The 17,037-nt window shown below is 43.2% G+C and overlaps 3 protein-coding genes across 3 annotated transcripts; 1 reads left to right on the plus strand and 2 right to left on the minus strand.

The window, feature by feature from the left end:
- Positions 1 to 44: 44 nt before the first annotated feature.
- On the plus strand, positions 45 to 263 carry PHALS_12102 (uncharacterized protein; the record flags this gene model as incomplete). The annotated part of the gene is made up of 2 exons (XM_024727578.1): positions 45 to 167; positions 234 to 263. The coding sequence occupies 2 exons, from the start codon at positions 45 to 47 to the stop codon at positions 261 to 263; spliced, it is 153 nt and encodes a 50-aa protein (XP_024578142.1).
- Positions 264 to 8,390: 8,127 nt separating this feature from the next.
- Positions 8,391 to 12,546, minus strand: PHALS_12103 (5-methyltetrahydropteroyltriglutamate-homocysteine s-methyltransferase; the record flags this gene model as incomplete). Its single annotated transcript, XM_024727579.1, has 7 exons — positions 8,391 to 8,424; positions 8,485 to 8,514; positions 8,610 to 8,689; positions 8,776 to 8,986; positions 9,052 to 9,109; positions 9,192 to 9,301; positions 10,247 to 12,546. 7 exons carry the CDS (start codon positions 12,544 to 12,546, stop codon positions 8,391 to 8,393), a joined length of 2,823 nt encoding a protein of 940 aa, XP_024578143.1.
- A 3,754-nt stretch (positions 12,547 to 16,300) lies between these two features.
- Positions 16,301 to 16,511, minus strand: PHALS_12104 (uncharacterized protein; the record flags this gene model as incomplete). The annotated part of the gene is made up of 2 exons (XM_024727582.1): positions 16,301 to 16,387; positions 16,440 to 16,511. 2 exons carry the CDS (start codon positions 16,509 to 16,511, stop codon positions 16,301 to 16,303), a joined length of 159 nt encoding a protein of 52 aa, XP_024578144.1.
- Positions 16,512 to 17,037: the final 526 nt, after the last annotated feature.

A 17,037-nucleotide genomic window follows, 5' to 3' on the forward strand; every position in this document is an offset into this window, starting at 1 on the left:
GGAAAAAGATCATCTTGAACTTGAAAAAGACCCCTTCCTAATTAATGGCTGAAACAATTTCTGCACCGATATCGCACCCTTCAGCTCCAGTATGGGCGAAGGTTGCTAAAAACCGTAGAGATTTATCAGCAATTTCCAACCCAAACTCTGTGGAAAAAATTTTTAGAGTACGAGGTTGAAGAATTTACTGGTTTGGCTTAAGCCCTGTAGTTGACTAGGCCCAATTACTATAGCCCTTTATGGCTAGGGAATTTGGACCCTGAAACAACTAAGTGGCAATTCGATATGGAATTATGTCGATCTGAAGACGATGAGATTTGCTTGGGAAGCACTTTGCCATATATAAAAACAATTCTGCCTACGTTCGATTGGTAACACCCTTAACCATTAATTACGAGGTTGAATCTATGACTCGGGGTGAGCTCGTTAGCTATGTCGATTCTTTCCTCCAGGACCTTGGCAATAGACCCCCGCTAGACCAATTGGTTACAATCGAAGCAAATCCAGGACTAATGCTGGGAGCCATTAAGTCTTAGGAAAAGCTAGACTCGATTGCTCTTAATCGAGCAATATGCGGATTGTTAGCCACAAGACCAACCACGACTGTAGCAAACTAAAGGCATCTAAGATACCTTTGCCTTCTTCACGCTACAGGTTAGGCACTACAATGCTACAACGCATCCTAAAAGACGGCAAATCCATAATGCCGGGCGCCACTGATGCCTTATTGGCTCTATCTGCTTGGGATGTAGTTATCCATATAATGGCGCCTTCAGTCCATCACGACCCAGTAAAAGTTATGGTTATGACTGAAGAAAACCCGCGCTATTTCTCCAGTCTAACTACTCACCTCTCATCAGACCATACCCTGTGGTTACTGGGTTTGAGCACTTTTGCTAAGGACTTGGCACAGTATGAGTCTGTCCCCGCCTTCTTGAAGACTCTGGTACACAAGATTCAAGGCCTTAAACCATCCCCCTCTGAAGAATTAACTCCTTAAATTCACTTCTAATCAAGGAGGGTGGACGATTAACGCCATTTCACTCAATGTCATCGGCTTAAACTGAGCAAGCCTCCAAATGTACCAGGACATTTATTGTTACCAAGTGGTTGCATTCCAAGAGACCAAGCTATCCTGCGTATTCACGCAGCAAACTTTAATGCTTGTGCTTACTGGTCCAACCAGAACACTAATTTATTCCAGAACCGCAATGGGGTTGCTCTTGCTTTCAGCGGCGCACATCTTTCCAAGAACTCCGAAATGTCACCCAACACTTTGCTGACGACCCAATACTAAGGGATCGGTACTTGGTCGTCGCAGCACAACTTAGTGTGAAAAAAAATCTATATTCACGTGATATATGGACCGGTTGACTTGAGTGATCGTCCAAAACTTTTTGACGCCTTACCGCGCACTTTTGATGATTCGCCATACCACTTGGTAAAGGGTGATTTGAATATTACTATGGATCCAGAGCTCGACAAAGCACGGTCCTATCTTCATCATCACGATAACGGACGACCTGAACTTTTTGACTGGATGATCTCTATGGGTTTGCTGAATTTCTGGCGCTTCGAACACCCCTTCACGAGGGAATTTACAGGGCCAAATTTAAAGAACACAATCGACTATTGCTTGACAAGTGTGGAGTTCTATGATAATCTCGTTCGTTCTTCTGGTCATGTTTTTGGATTGAAACTTGGACCAGGAGATCACGTTCCAGTGGAATTTTTGGCTTCCTCTGATACAGCACTTAAGGATAAAGCACCATTTAAGTGTCCGCCGTGGCCTTTACAGTGTGAAGATGCTCAGTACCATTTTGGCCTTAATTTACAGCGCCTACTTGACTCTATGGATTCTACTCGCAATCCAGGATGTCTACTGGATGAACACAAGCGTCGTGATCGTATTTTCCTTAGTAAAGCATATTTAAAAGGAAACACGAGACGGCTGCTCAGCTTCGTCAACTTCTTCTTAATTTTCAGGAGGCAGAACAATAGTTCGCACTCTATCCAAATGCCGACACCAAGTTACGTTGTCAAGAAACTCGCCAAGCTTTCACTGACTTTAATATGACACTTCGTGAGCGCAAGTCCGTGTCAAAATTTGGCTCGGATGTAGCCTCTGCTGAGACTTCTTCAAAAGAAATCTTTCGGGCACCAGCAGCGGCGGAGCTTAAACTCCCTTTTTCCTCGGTTGACACACCCACAGGAATATCGCGAGACCCGGACGTCATCATGTCAACACACCGTGAATATTGGGGCACACTATTCCAGTCTGATACAAGAGACCTTAATATTCAGCGCAAAGTCTTCGATGTTGAATAACTCAAGTCCATACTAAACTACAACAGCCGGAGACTCACTTCTGTTCAAACTTCAGGACTCGATGCCCCACTAACGGCGGATGACTTTTACTACGCCAATAAGCACACGGTGAAAAAGAAGAGCCCAGGACCGGACGGCTTACCGGCGAAATACTATCAATTATTTCCTTCCAGGTGGGCACTGGTTTTAGAGCTTGTATATGCGTCTCAATTCCGGCTAGGACGCATGACTAATTTTCAGCGTCGCGCTTATTTGTCACTTTTACACAAGAAGGGAAGTCGTTCAGGCCCATGGAACTACCGACTTCTCACGCTGTCAAACAACGATGCCAAGTTCGGGACCAAAGTCTTGGATTTTAGACTCAATTAAGTCTTACCAGCAATTCTCGGAGACGATCAATTTGGTTTTGTACCCGGTCGAGACCATTGCGGTATTTTTTGATCTTCAAAACCATTGCACTAACTGTGACTCTCGCGTACCTGCCGGTGCCATTTGCCTCGACTTTGCAAAGGCTTTTGACAGTGTTAACTGGCAGGTATTGGATATGGTTCTTCATCACTGGGGATTTTGACTAAATTTTCGATATTGGATATCGACTTTCTTCAAAGGGACTTTGGTACAAGTCCTGATTAACAACATTCGTTCGCGTTACTTTAGTTTGGGTGCGGGGTTTGTCAAGGAGACCCTCTATGGCTGGCCTCTTCGTTCTCTTTATAGAACCTCTACTGTGCTACCCTCGGACACGAAACCAGAGTTTCTCTATCAAGATCTGAAACAACTCTTATCACATTCTTAGCTTTGCTGATGATGTTACGGGTTTGGTCAATGATCTACATAAAGCACCACTATTTCTCACTAGAGTCCAGGAATTCTGCACTGCGACCGGTATGCAGCTCAACATGGACAAAACTGTTATTTTCCCATTTTGACCCTGGACCACGTCGGATTCCCAATTACTATTGCAACCGCGGGGCATGGTCACTCGGGTTCTGAATAATGATCATCACACCACGCTTTTGGGTATACTGGTGGGACAACAATGTCAACCAAGTTTACAGATGAACCAATTACCCCTGCGCTTTCAAAGGCTTTGTGTAGCATGGCGCTGGAGAGCCCGCACTCTCCAAGGTCAGGTACTTCTCTTGAATACAATGATTCAATCAATTTTGTGGCATGTTTTAAGTGTTTAAGTGGTATCCAATGAAGAATTAAAACTTGTCGATCCTCTTATGAGCAATTTTATCAACAACACTCCTTCGACATCTACCCACGACTCAACAATTCGAAGCCAATTTCCCAGCAAATGGCATTCCGTCCCATCTATTGCTGGGGGCTTAGACCTTCATACTGTGGCTAACTCGGTGGAGCTTCTGCAAGTAAATTTAATCCGCCAGCTCATTCGTCACTGTAGAGCTATACCCGACTTTATCCCTAAATGGCTCGCGCCAGCACAAGTTGCCTCTGACACCGCACTACAAGGTCAGAGATTTGGCTTGGATTTTTTACGTACCTCTCCAAGCTTCTACGACTACACCTCGTTAAAAAGTTGTGCCCTCAATACTGGCAAAAAGAATCTTCGTTATGGAGCACAAAAATTTTGCCAAAACTAGTAAACACTAACCCAGTATTTACGAAATTGACCTGGCCGTTATGGAGCAACACGTTCCTTCGCTTCACTGCAGGTAGAAATTTTTTGATGGTACTACACCGTAGAGCCTGCCAAACACCACCGGATCTTCGAATAGCTACCTTTGTGTATGTTTTGGTTGGATACCAGACGCGGCAACACTTCGAGAAGCTTTGTCTCGATCTTCAATTCATTCGGCTCGATCACTTACTCGAGTTGTTTGAAGTCTAGCGCCGCGTTTATCGGTGCCAGTTCATTACAGCAAGTTCGCCATCTACCCTTACCCCCCCCAGAAAAATTGCTCTCTGCATTCCATATATGGACATTTGAAGGGAACGACAAAATCAATGTCAGTAACGGCTTGATAAGACGGCTCCGTACAAGAGACTATCCCCCCACTACCATTACAGCCATTGGGAATTAACGACATCGTATCACCTGTTAACTACTGGCCCACACATCGACAACCACAGAAGGATGTTCTTCCCGTATTCGCGGATCTTCTATTTCGACTACTACACAATGGCTTGAGCTTTCGCTTAAAATTTGGCTGGCACACCCAAGACATTAATTGTGTTCACGGTGTAACGGAAATACCGAAACATTTACTTTGGGATTGTTATATAGCCAAGAGTATTTGGCGTCTATTCCTCGCCCCATTTGAAAGGATTTTTGACAACAGATTTCGTTGGGAGCAAACTTTATTTCTAGTTGACCTAACTGTTCCGGGTTATCGACAACACCAGTTTTGCTCACTTTTGCCTATTCGGTGCTGTATCTTTCATACACTATGGATCAACCGCAATAAGGCCATTTATGACGCGCCATGTCTTCACTTCATGGGCATCTTTAGGCAGTGCCTCACAATGATACGGCTACATTTACAACAAACTTTTAAAGGTCTCACGCAGCTACTCGGCACAAGATCCAGCTTAATTATTTCAAGCATGAGTGGAATCAACACTTTTGTGAAGATCCAATCAGCCTTTTCACTGTAAATTAAACACATTGGACTTCACCAAATCGCGCATACTATTTTTTTAGTCTAAGTATCCACTTTTCGCAATATTCACATAAAAGCGAAACTAAGTGGGCTTTGAATTCACGCGGTTGTGAAATTATCTATGATTTCATTATCTTTAATGATCGCTTTATAGCTTTATTTTGCCTATTGAGGCTTTGAGTTCTTTCCTTATTCTGGAACGAACCAAGCTTCATGCGGCTGTGAAGTTATTATTGATTATTTCATTATTTCTAATGATCTTTTTCCTGCTTCATTATGCCTTATTGCGGCTTTGGAGCTTTCTTCATTGGGAAAGCGCAACTAAGTTAATTTTGACGTTACGCGATTGTGGAGTTATTATTCAATTATTTATAATGATTTTTTTTCAACTTCGCCAAGCCTTACTATGGCTTTAACGGAAACGGAACTATTTCAGTTCAGATTTCACACTGTGCGACTTTACTTTTCTCCATGAGTGGAATAGTCACTTCATCGAAGATCTCTTTCACTTGTTCACTGTGGATTAAATTATCGGCTTTGATCACTATGGAATGATTGTTTGGCTTTATTTGCATTGGGTTAATTGTTTGGCTTTACTCCTGCCTTTGCAATTTATTAACTCATAATTATTATCTACGGCTCTATTTTCACCACTCGTTTTATCCTTCAATGGATGCGGAACTAATTTGGTTCTTTGTTTTGTTAAGTGAAAACTTACTTTATTTGGAGTTATCGACTGAACGATAATTCGCTTAATCTTCACGCGGTTGTGGAGACTGCTAGTGATTTGCGGCAATCACTTTCGTGATAATTCGCGATTACTCCACGCGATTGTGAGGTCTTTAGTCTACGACTGTAACGATGCTTGGGTATATCAAGTGTTTTGGCTACTTTGCTATGGATTTCTTTTATTTTCATATCGCATCCGTTTCAGCCCTAATGTATAGGCTTCACACGCGCAACCTATTCGGTTATTGTTCAGTGAAGCTTTAAAAAGCTTACATCGTTATTTTATCGTAGATTTATTTTTGCGTATGGACAAGTCCACCCACGTCAAGTCCTCATGAAGAGTCCCTGAACATGGTTGTTATTTCATCGAAACTACTGCGCGATGTCCTAGCACCTAGCGCCAGAATAGCACCCAGTGTTGGTCGACAAAGTCAACGTCGCTGAGTGATCCTGGTCTGGACTAGAAGAGCTTTACACTAATAGCACTACACGACACCGGCAAGAGGTAACAACGTTGTACCCACCTGCTTACTAGTGCTACGGTCTCTGCTGGGAAGGAAATGACGCACATGTTCATGAACTTTTCACGACCGAACTACTACACACGGGATTACGATGACGACGTGTACTGGGCATAACAAGCTTATTTGACAATCGATCACTTTCACCAATGCGCAGTCTTCCACCTCGGACTCCTGTACTCTACTTTTGAATGACGATGTGTACTCAAGCATTACAAGCCTATATGACAATCAGACACCTCAAGCATTGCACAATTATCCTTGGAACGAGCCATGGGGTGGGTGCGTTCACTAGACGACTCGTTCCGTTACCGTCGGCCTTGCCACCATGTACAACTTCGTGCAATGCTTTGTTCCAACAGATTAGCCTCAAAGACTCGATCTGCCTTCCCAAAACGCAAAGTTATCCACAACAACTCAGCCTCGGGCCCCTTGTGTTCACACTATGGTATCTTTTCGGTGGTTCCCAAGTTAGTAACATTGTCAATACCTATATTTCAGTGCGGTGACATCTCAGACTAAATACGTTCATCTGCTATGACCATCGGATTACCCGGCCTTCCCGTGGCATTATACCCGTCTCAATTACACATTTAAGCTCACGTTCAGGTCGGTTTGCGAGTGCACATTTTGCACACTGACATGGAATTCTCCAGTCTTCGAGCGAAAGTTGGTACACTTCATTTTGCGGATCCTTATCGCGAGTGCCGTTCGCTTTTCTATTATAATGGAAAATTTTGCTCCTTCGTAAGGGCTTATGTCGCCAATGGGGTACAATTCACCAGGTTTAATTTTTGCTCGGAGTACAGCAACGTTCCTCCGCCCAGCTAAGCTTTCAACATCAGTGGCTCTCCATTGGCTCAGGGTAAAGCTTTGTTCATCCTACAAGCTCAGTTTTGTTTTCACGACGATTTAAAAGTCTACCAAGCAACTTACGCTTTACGGTCAATCCAACAAATTGCTCGATACCACACATATCGGGATCAAGGGAAGTCTCGGTATTAGCATCTCGCTCAAGTCAATCATCCATTTCCCCTCTCAGTGGGAGTTTTCTGCCACGGACTTATCTTAGGAATTATTGAAGAATCAAGTCGCGTCTTTAATCAAGCCAATTGCGCGTTTCCCCACTCAGTGGGTGATATCTGCCAACATCTTATCTTAGAAAATATCGAAGAATCAAGTCGCATCTTCAATCAAAGTCAATTGCGCGTTTACCCACTCAGTGGGTGATGTCTGCCATGGGCTTCTCTTAGGAATTATCGAAGAATTAAGTCAGGTCTTTAATCAATTACGCGTTTACCCACTCAGTGGGTGATGTCTACCTTTGTACTTTAGGAATGTCGAAGAATCAAGTTGCGCCTTCCAGTGCGCTTTCCCAATCGTTGGGTGTTTCTGTCACAGGCTACAAACGGCAATACAGGTTGCTTCACCACAGTCAGTGATCTGTAGTCCATACTTAATACTACATAGATTAATACGAAGTATAATGCTACGTATTAACCCTAACCTGAGTCTCTTTATATTCTACACATTTCTTGACTGATTTATACTTTCAAAACAGATAATGACATGGAGTTCGATGTGGGCATCTATGTAAGTTAAAATATTTAGTGCGACAATCTTCTGCTTGGTGCACAAATCGGGTTTTTTAGTACAGCACTCAAAGTCACTATTGCCTTCGCACGAAATTCAACTGGAGCCACGCTGTCTCGACTCCGTTGTCAATTTTATTTCTATGATAGTACTAAACGGTTATTCTAGACAAGACATCGTGACACACGTCTTTTCATTCTTAGGTATGTGTCCGTTTCCATCATTATTGTCTCGTAAAAAGTCTAAAACAGTGCCAGACTAATCTCGTTCACATTAAATTAAAATCAAAATTTTTGAGGAGACCAACCAAATAGATTCATTACTCTCTGCATAAAAACCAGTCAGAAGGACAGATTTAAGTCATTCGCGCTTCACCTATACTGCTTCAATTTTTATTGCTTTTGTTTTCCTTTAAGTATAATAGCCAAGGCATGTTTCAGATCTTGTGTCGTCTACTATTGAAAATATTTCAATTGGTTGGTGGTACTTCCATGTGGTCGAACACATGACCAAAGAAACGTTTACTCTATTCCTCAAAATCTTGATTCAGATGATATTACTATGCTATCGCCAAACGTCTGTTTGACACTTATGCCCACCAGAAGACCTTACTTCTACCGACCCTACCGTTGCATCGAAAGTACCACATGAGTAAGTGTTGGTTTATTTTCGCTTTTGCCTACCGAGTAGCAGCTTTGACATTTAGCAAAAGACTAATGTCATTATTATGGTGCGGTTTCATTATGATCAGTCAAGTGAGCAGCTCGTCAGTAATGACAACAGTTCCTGCAAACAAATCAAATATTACCATGACATCTCAAATCGTATCGTCCAAACCAGTAAGCAGCGAAGTTCAAAATTTTCAACCAGGCACCGTCGCGGCTGTAGCTGGAACAAAGTTGGAAGACACGACGTATGTGTGCAACGGCGAGGAGGTTGCCCGGATTAAACATTTTAATGAAAACAACCCGTACATTGTGTCGGAGTGCACGAATTTGGCCGGTATGAGTGCGTACTACTTTCCCTTCAATGGAGAGCTCAGCTACGCTCAAATGGTGGTCATGAGCTCCATTAGCCAGTGTCAATTCTACTTTCGAGCAGTGCTGCTGGTACAGCTTCAGGAATGCGTGGTTGCTAACGTTTACATCCGAACGACCGCGGAGACAATTCTTCAACTTGCAAGCACTTCAGGTAAAGCACCGACCGAAGCTGAAGTCAGAGCAGCAATTGCAGTGCGTAAAACTTATAACTTAGCACTTCGCGATGGAGATGATTCGGCCTCGCGTCTTGCCACAAACGACGCGATGTCTTTGAGTTGGCACATTGACGGCAATAATATTGATACGACAATGTCAGCAACGAAAGAGGGTCAATTACTACTGAGCCCAACCTTGCATGTCATTGGCACGTACTCCACACCTGCCAATTTTTCCTCCTCCTCGCCTTCGACCACCACCAATGTCAAGAGTGCCTATGTACTTGGACACAACGACGGCACATCTGCTGCAAAAGAAATTTCTTCGTGGCTTGTAGTGCTAGTAGTGTACACAAATTTCGTGTTATTCTTCTACTGAAGTAAGATGTGTTTCCTTACCAAATGTTTTTTTCCTCAAGTTATTTATGGTTCCTCTTTCCTATCATATACAGCTCAGAAGATTATTGTGCAAAGGATGATTCCTAAAAGAGTGGAGTTCAGGTGTACAGGAAAGTGACTAGCAGATATAGAAATGGAATGTGCTACCCCGTATTAATACCTGAGGAAAAAAACGAATTAGTGGACTTCACTCGCACGAAGCGTGAATGGACCTTTGACTCCGCATTCATAATGACTTTCTTTCAGCTGCATCTTGGTGTATGATAATTTTAAGACGTTAATATATTTTGCAACAACAAGGTTACCACGAACAAATACTACGCATCAGAATGGATCACTTGATGACTTATTTGACTCAAATTGCTGTAATTTGACAGAAATGTTCGTCATGCCATCCTTACGTTTTCATCCAAAATAAAAATATAAGACTTAATTACTTTTATTTTGCTTACCACACGCATAAACGTCGCAGTAAAATGAAAATCTTCACGAAAACTCTACGGTAACACGATAAATGTCATTGGTTACAAGCGAATGTCATCAATATAATAAATAAGTATGATTATTTAAAAAATGTCCTACTTTACAGTGTGAATGTAGTAATGCGTAAGGGCAAAGACTTTTGAGAAAAAGATGCAAATGTCAAAACAAATGAAAACTACATAATCAATTTCCAGATAATCTAGGGTGGCGAGATATCCTCCTAACTATGATCTCGGCAGCTTAGCCATGCCTGTGAAAGCACGTCGAGCGAGCCAAAGCGCTTAACACTTCGGCGCACAACTTCATCGACAGAAATGAGTATACAGCTTCGCAGTCAAGTGAATAGGCCACTTGAATGGGTCACTTACAGAGAAGCACGAACTTCCAAGGTTGCGTCAACCATGTTCCGTAGAGCAGCAATAGTTTCAGGCCACTTGCGGGTTTTGAGACCGCAGTCTGGATTGACAACAACCTGCTGGGCAGGCAAAAGGTTCAAAAAGCTTTTAAGCTTCTTCACGATTTCCTCCTTGGGTGGAACGACAGGCGAGTGAATATCATACGTGCCAGGTCCTAGATCGCGCTTGTAACCAATGGCCTTGAAAGAGCGAATGGTTTCGTCATCTGAGCGAGCGTTTTCAATCGAATTCACATCGGCATCAATTGCGTCAATCGCGTGCATACAGTCCGAAAACTCGCAGTAGCACATGTGAGTGTGAATCGAAGTCTCGTTTTTAGCGACAGCAGTCGACAAACGGAACGCGTCCACAGCCCAACTCAAGTACTCATCCTTCTTGGAAGGTTTGAGTGGCATACCTTCACGAAGAGCTGGCTCATCTACCTGAATAACGGAGCACTTAGCAGCTTCGAGGTCAGCAACTTCATCACGAAGACAAAGAGCAAGCTGGAAGGCTTGGTCTTTGCGGCTGATGTCTTTGCGCGGGAATGACCAGTTCAATATTGTCACAGGACCTGTGAGCATACCCTTGACCGGCTTTGTTGTAAATGATTGAGCAACAACGAACTCACGTACGGTCATATCAGCAGGGCGTTCCAAATCGGCAAAAATGATCGGAGGGCGAACACAACGCGAGCCGTAACTTTGAACCCATCCATTTTGTGTGAATGCAAAGCCATTTAACTTTTCAGCAAAGTACTCGACCATATCAGTACGTTCAGGTTCACCATGAACCAGGATGTCCAAACCCAAGGCTTCTTGAATACCAATGTTGAAAGCAATTTGTTCATCGATCTTAGCACGATAATGTTCAAGCGAAATTTCTCCAGCTTTTAGCTTGCGGCGCAGAGCACGGATCTGAGCAGTCTGTGGGAATGATCCAATGGTAGTTGTAGGTAAGACAGGTAATCCCTTGAGCTGCAAGGGACGGCGTTCAGTGAACGGAGATGGACGCTTAAAGTCAGCTTCCGTCACGGCAGACAGACGTGATTGCACAGCTTTCTTTGCTGGATTTTTCTCGTAGTACACGGTCCACGCTTTCTTGACCGCGTCGACTTCCGCCTTAGCAGCTTCTTCACCAATCTCAGCGATTTTCTTAACCACTTCGAGTTCAGCAAGTTTTTCATACGCAAAACTTAAGACACCCAATAAACCGTCAGTCTCCCCAGTGTTCAGTGATGTTTCACACTCGGTCGTGTATGGTACATGCTGTAAGGACGAGCTAGTTTGAATTGTCAATTGTGCATTTCCTGATGCAGATAACACCTTCTTGATCTCTGATACTTGAGACAAGATCGTGTCGGGGTTAAACTTCCATACACTCCGACCATCGATCAGACCGGCACCAAGACGCTTGCCGGCAGGAAACCCAAACTTTTGTAACACTGACAAATTATCACCGCGGGTAAAGTCGAGCGAAATCGCCGATACTGGTGACGTAGTGAACCACTGATAAACATCGTGATTAATCTCTTCAAAGTATGTCGCTAGGTTGATAACCAGTTTCTCGTGCTGAATAGCTCCCTTTTGGTCTTTGGAGCCGTATACAGTAGGCAAGTGCTTTGCCAGCTGCTCTGCCTGAGCACCAACAAGCGATGGTTCATGAACTTGAACCTCATGAATGCCCAGATCAGCAAGTTCACTGATAAGAGCAGCGTAAAGTGGCAAGACTTTGAGTAACAAGTCGTCAAGAGTAGCTCCGTCGTATTTGCTGAGAGCCAAGTAAGTGAGTGGACCCAAAATAATTGGGACCGTCTTGTTTGGACCAAGAACAGTGAGAGCACGCTTGATGGATGCTACATACGAACTAAAGTTTGCCTTAGGAGTCGATTTGGCGTTAAGTTCAGGCACTTCGTAGTGATAATTAGAGTCAAACCACTTGGTCATATCAAGCGCGGGAATTCCGTCAACACCACGAGCCATAGCAAAGTATTGTGATAGACCAGTAGGCACAGAGGCAAAGCGCTCTGGAGCCAAACCAAGGTAAAAGGTCCAGTCGAGGACATGGTCATAGAGTGAAAAGAGACCGACACCCACACGGTTAACACCAGCATCATATTGCTTACGCCAGTTGGCCTCCTCTACAGCGTGTGCCACTTTGTAAAGCTCTTCTTCACTGATCTTGTTGCGCCAGAATTTTTCAAGAGCGAACTTAAGCTCCCGATTGGGCCCCATGCGAGGAAATCCTAGCGTTGCACTGTCGACAGCAACCATGCTGATCAATACTTGTTGAATATATAAGTGTGTTTTGATGAGTAGATGCAGAAATGATAGGAAATGATCCTAGTGGCTAGAAGGAATGGCTGGCGAAGCTAGGCGAGATGACCTCGATGAGAATCTTATATCGCTAGACTATCCGCCCATCCTGTTTTGCGTTTGATTTCTTGTGTGTGTATGACGTGGCGAAGAGTAGTAGTCGTTGATTGGGCAATAATAATTCTTTGTTATTTGAATTTTTTTGTTCCACTTCAAGAAATTCTTAAGCAAATCAAACGAGAATGGTGTTTAGAATTTTGACCTTCTTGCAAAAGACAAATCGATGGGTGATATTGATTTAGGATAGCATTCCAACAGAAATGTAAGGTCCATAATTGTGATAGACAAGCAATAGCACGTGTCGAAGCATTAAAAATTGATGATACAAGCAGAAATCAACGTACGAACATACACTTCAGCACACTTACTTTAAGTGCTTTTGCTAACTGATATTTAAGCGTATCGGCACACTGCTAGACAGGTACGATGGTTATATTGTCTAAAGCGGTATACCTTGTAAGCTGTAAAGCCATCTTATTGACCTAGTGATGATGTGTAACCACCCGAATAGCTCTTAAGAACTCAGAGATTTACGCAAGATGCAATGGATAAACCAACAATCTACATGAACCACTCAATTTATCACATCAATGAACTCTTTCTATTCCCCGTGGCTCCTGCTGTATAGCATACATACTCCCAGCCTTTGATCACAATCACACACTACTGTGCATGTTAGCATCTCGTTGAATGAGCTAGAAGAATACCAAGGTAGTAATAAAATAAACAGAACAAGTTTCTCTATCGCTCGTTTTCTATTACACATCGCTGTAAGAGCCTGGTTACGGGAGATGAATGAGACGTTGCTTCGACAACAAAACGATTCTTATTCTAATGGATTGTATGAGCAGAATCTAGGTGTGGCTGTCACAAGCCCACGTAAAGCGGAATTTCTCCCATGATACCAAGTATGTAGCTTAATCATTTTTGGCTATGATCGTGAACGGTTCAATGTTTTGGAATTGCAGCTTGGTCTTAGATGTAGACAATACTTGTGTAATGACTTGACCGCATTCAAGCAAGGCTATTCACTCATCACATATTCACGTGTATTCCGTCTACCTATGACATCTGCATGCTGCGTTGCACATCCTTATTCTCAGTCATGACATGATACAGTCGGCGTATGATCATTCGCATTGGAATGCATTTGTGATTGCTATGAAGTGTAAGCTAGCTCATAGCAAGACGAATTTAATCGACGACCACTCCGAAATAAAGTCCGTTGTCTTTTCAAGGCGGTGTCAAAAAAACGCGAAGGCTAATCAAACTGATATTGTAAATCTGGTAATGCCTTTCAACTTGTGAACGGCCTTATTCAACGCAAACTTAAAGAATAGGATTATCATGCATGTCCATCACCGTCTTTCCGCGCAAGTGCTTTGAAGGATATCCTCTGCCTTGTAAGTAACTCTTATGTATTGCTATAACTTTGTGAATGCTCAGCAGTAGGCGTTTCTGATCAAATGCATACAACATTCGCCCACATTATTATAAAAGGCTCAAACCTCAACCAAAAACAATGACCACCAGCATGCTATGACGGCAAAATTGTCGTGGAACAGCATGACGGTATCCTCACCAAAAGCGTATCATGTCGAGCAATATCGTGCTAAGACGACCAACAAAGACCTAATTGCCTATAGCACCAGACAATCATATTAAGAACCGAAACCAAAGCCCATGCTCATATTTCAACACTCTGGTTGACTGGCAGACTGGCCAATGGTGCTGCTGCTTGCGGTGAGGGTAAAGCCCGTGGATGTGATTTAGACGTATGCAGTCGTACACTCTCCCACTTGCCCAAAACGGGCCGCTAATGCATAAAGCTAATCGAACGGTATGTCTTATCTCATTAATGGCGCATGGTTAGCATTATGTTCGTAAAGTCCTCGTCGTAAGGAATCCTTACGCATCAAATGTCAAGTAGATCTGCATCAATCAATTAACCAAGGAATGACTGAGAAAAGAGGCTACAAACGCTTTGATAAAGCGAAGTTTGAGTTGAATGTTTTCTTCCTTCTCAAATCCTTCAGCTGTGCAACACATGCTGCTTTAATCATATGCTATAATTGTCGCTGGTGAGCGTGCGACGTCAGCATCGTCATATAGGACAGTTTGTAACGGGGAAGCAAACCACCAGATTAAACCATCCCGTCGAATAAGTTGCCACGAAGGTCGATTCGTCAGAGATAGATAGCCATCTAACCTTTCTTGGTGAATGATTGACAACGATCTCCGTATGATCTATACAGATCACAAATAGCTTTGAGTTAAAAAGCTGTTCATTTGACTGAACAATATCATCATTTATAACAAGTAGCTTCTTGTCGTGAATGGGATAGAACTTGGCAGCCGCAGAAAGCTGGGACACCGACATGCAATAACGTGTCCACGCCAACTGGCATCTGTTTTGCCTATGACAAAGCTAAAAGTATTGCGGATATCGTAAATTGGCCGATCCGAATCTGGATTGGTCAAAACTGGGCACTCTTGTGGCTCTTTTTCATTCTAAAATGCCTACTCTTCTGTCGCGCCCGAGCACCATGTGATGTTATTTTAAGGGGTGGGTGGTGGTGAAGGGCAGTGCCATGACAGCATGTTCTGCACGAATGTTATGCATGAAGTTAGCAAATCACTTTTAAAACTCCCTAGAAAAAGCAACACTGGCAAATCTGTGATGGCCTCGAAAAAACACGGATTCTATCGCTTTCTGATGAAGCATCCGGGAAGAGGAATTGGTCGGTATTTGTTTATATTTTCAGACAATTTGTCGAAGCGCATTCACTCAACCACAGTCAGTTCCCCGTGAACCGCACGAGTACAGCGGTAAAAAGGGCTATGCATAGGAACAATGCGACTTCAGCAGCTGCACAAAACAAATGTAGGTCGCTGTAGTGCTAGAAAGTAGGCCGCCACATCCATGGCATCCCTCTCTAGTGACCCACCACAGTAAGGACGATGTCACTGTCGCTCATGCGCGTTAACCCATGAATAAATACGGAGGACTTACCAATGTGGCACTTCCTCCCGGGTAGTCGGTATTAGCGCCGGAAATGTGGCGAAAAGTAAGTTCGTATACGCATGCATATTTGCCACTTGTTGTTAGTCTCTCTGACACAGACAGTCATCGCCGCGTAAAGAGATACACTTTATCTCACCAAGCCTACACGGAAGATGACGTCACACTTCTCCCTTGGATATGATCTTTTTTCTACGATATACAAGTTGGTCCCAGGATCCAGTTCAAATAAAATTCTATGCGCTTTGGGGGCAATACGTGTGGTGGGTCTCTGTCAACACATCGTGATATTTTGTCAAAAAAAATGTAAAAAGCATGTAAGATTCTTACTCATTGCACACAATGGTGTGTGTCCGCAATTACAGCCTCATGTACAAAATTGGTTCTTGAACATATTTTGTTAACATACACATCGAATACTTTTTAACCTCAATGACAGCTATTACAAAATATTATGAGGTAATACTTACAAACTCGTGAAGAAACCATATCACTTCATTTGCAAGTGGATGAAGCCTCTCTGCTTTGCACGGTAAGCGCACCCCATGATCAATAGTGTCATTGCATCGTGACAATTATGTAGTTCTTTCAAAACCTTAAGGGTCTGAGCCGTCTACTTGCAACATACGGTTACCCGCCCCCACCCCTGACGAATCTGTCCGCAGCATACAGCCGCTCTTTCTCGTCTTCAACGGCATTTTCATAGGAGACTCCGACCTACAGCCGTAATTAAATTTTCTATCAACACAATATGTGAGCCACGACGTACCGTCGCTCGTTCCTGTCGAAGCAGATCTAAAAAATGGACACTGTGATATACTCTTGCTATTGTCTGTTTCATTTTAAATTGCGGCCCCCTGTCGCTTATGCCCCCAGAGCTTTATTTAAATCACTGAACAACATCACTGCTTAAATACTCAGACACCATGCATTATAACTGCGTTATCTATTTCCAGGCGGAGATGTAGCTATTGGTCAACAAAGAATCGAAGAAGGTCAGCGTGTCAGGCCTAAATTTGCTTGCTTACAGTTGTTCTATGGATCATAGTGCACCTGATATGCAATCTTATCTCGAGCCCAGCTTCAAAACGAGACCATGTCTCACACTGTTGAGGCCTTTAATCGTTATCCGAAATGTTAGAGAGGGTATTTGACTCTATGAATTGCATCTTGCCTCAAGGCGCTCAAAAGCGTATCGATATTTAGCATCTCTAATGCCCCTATGATTTTCCGCTGTTTTCAATAATTGCGCATCGTACGTAGTTGCACGACACTTCTGAATTTATGATATTAACATGCAGCCAATCTGAGCTGTTTCTCTCAAGGAGAGTCGCTCCCAAAGAAATTAGGTCCTATTACCCATGACT

The sequence above is a fragment of the Plasmopara halstedii genome, assembly GCF_900000015.1.
Source record: "Plasmopara halstedii genome assembly, contig: Scaffold_614, whole genome shotgun sequence".
NCBI classification, from domain to species: Eukaryota; Oomycota; class Peronosporomycetes; order Peronosporales; family Peronosporaceae; genus Plasmopara; species Plasmopara halstedii.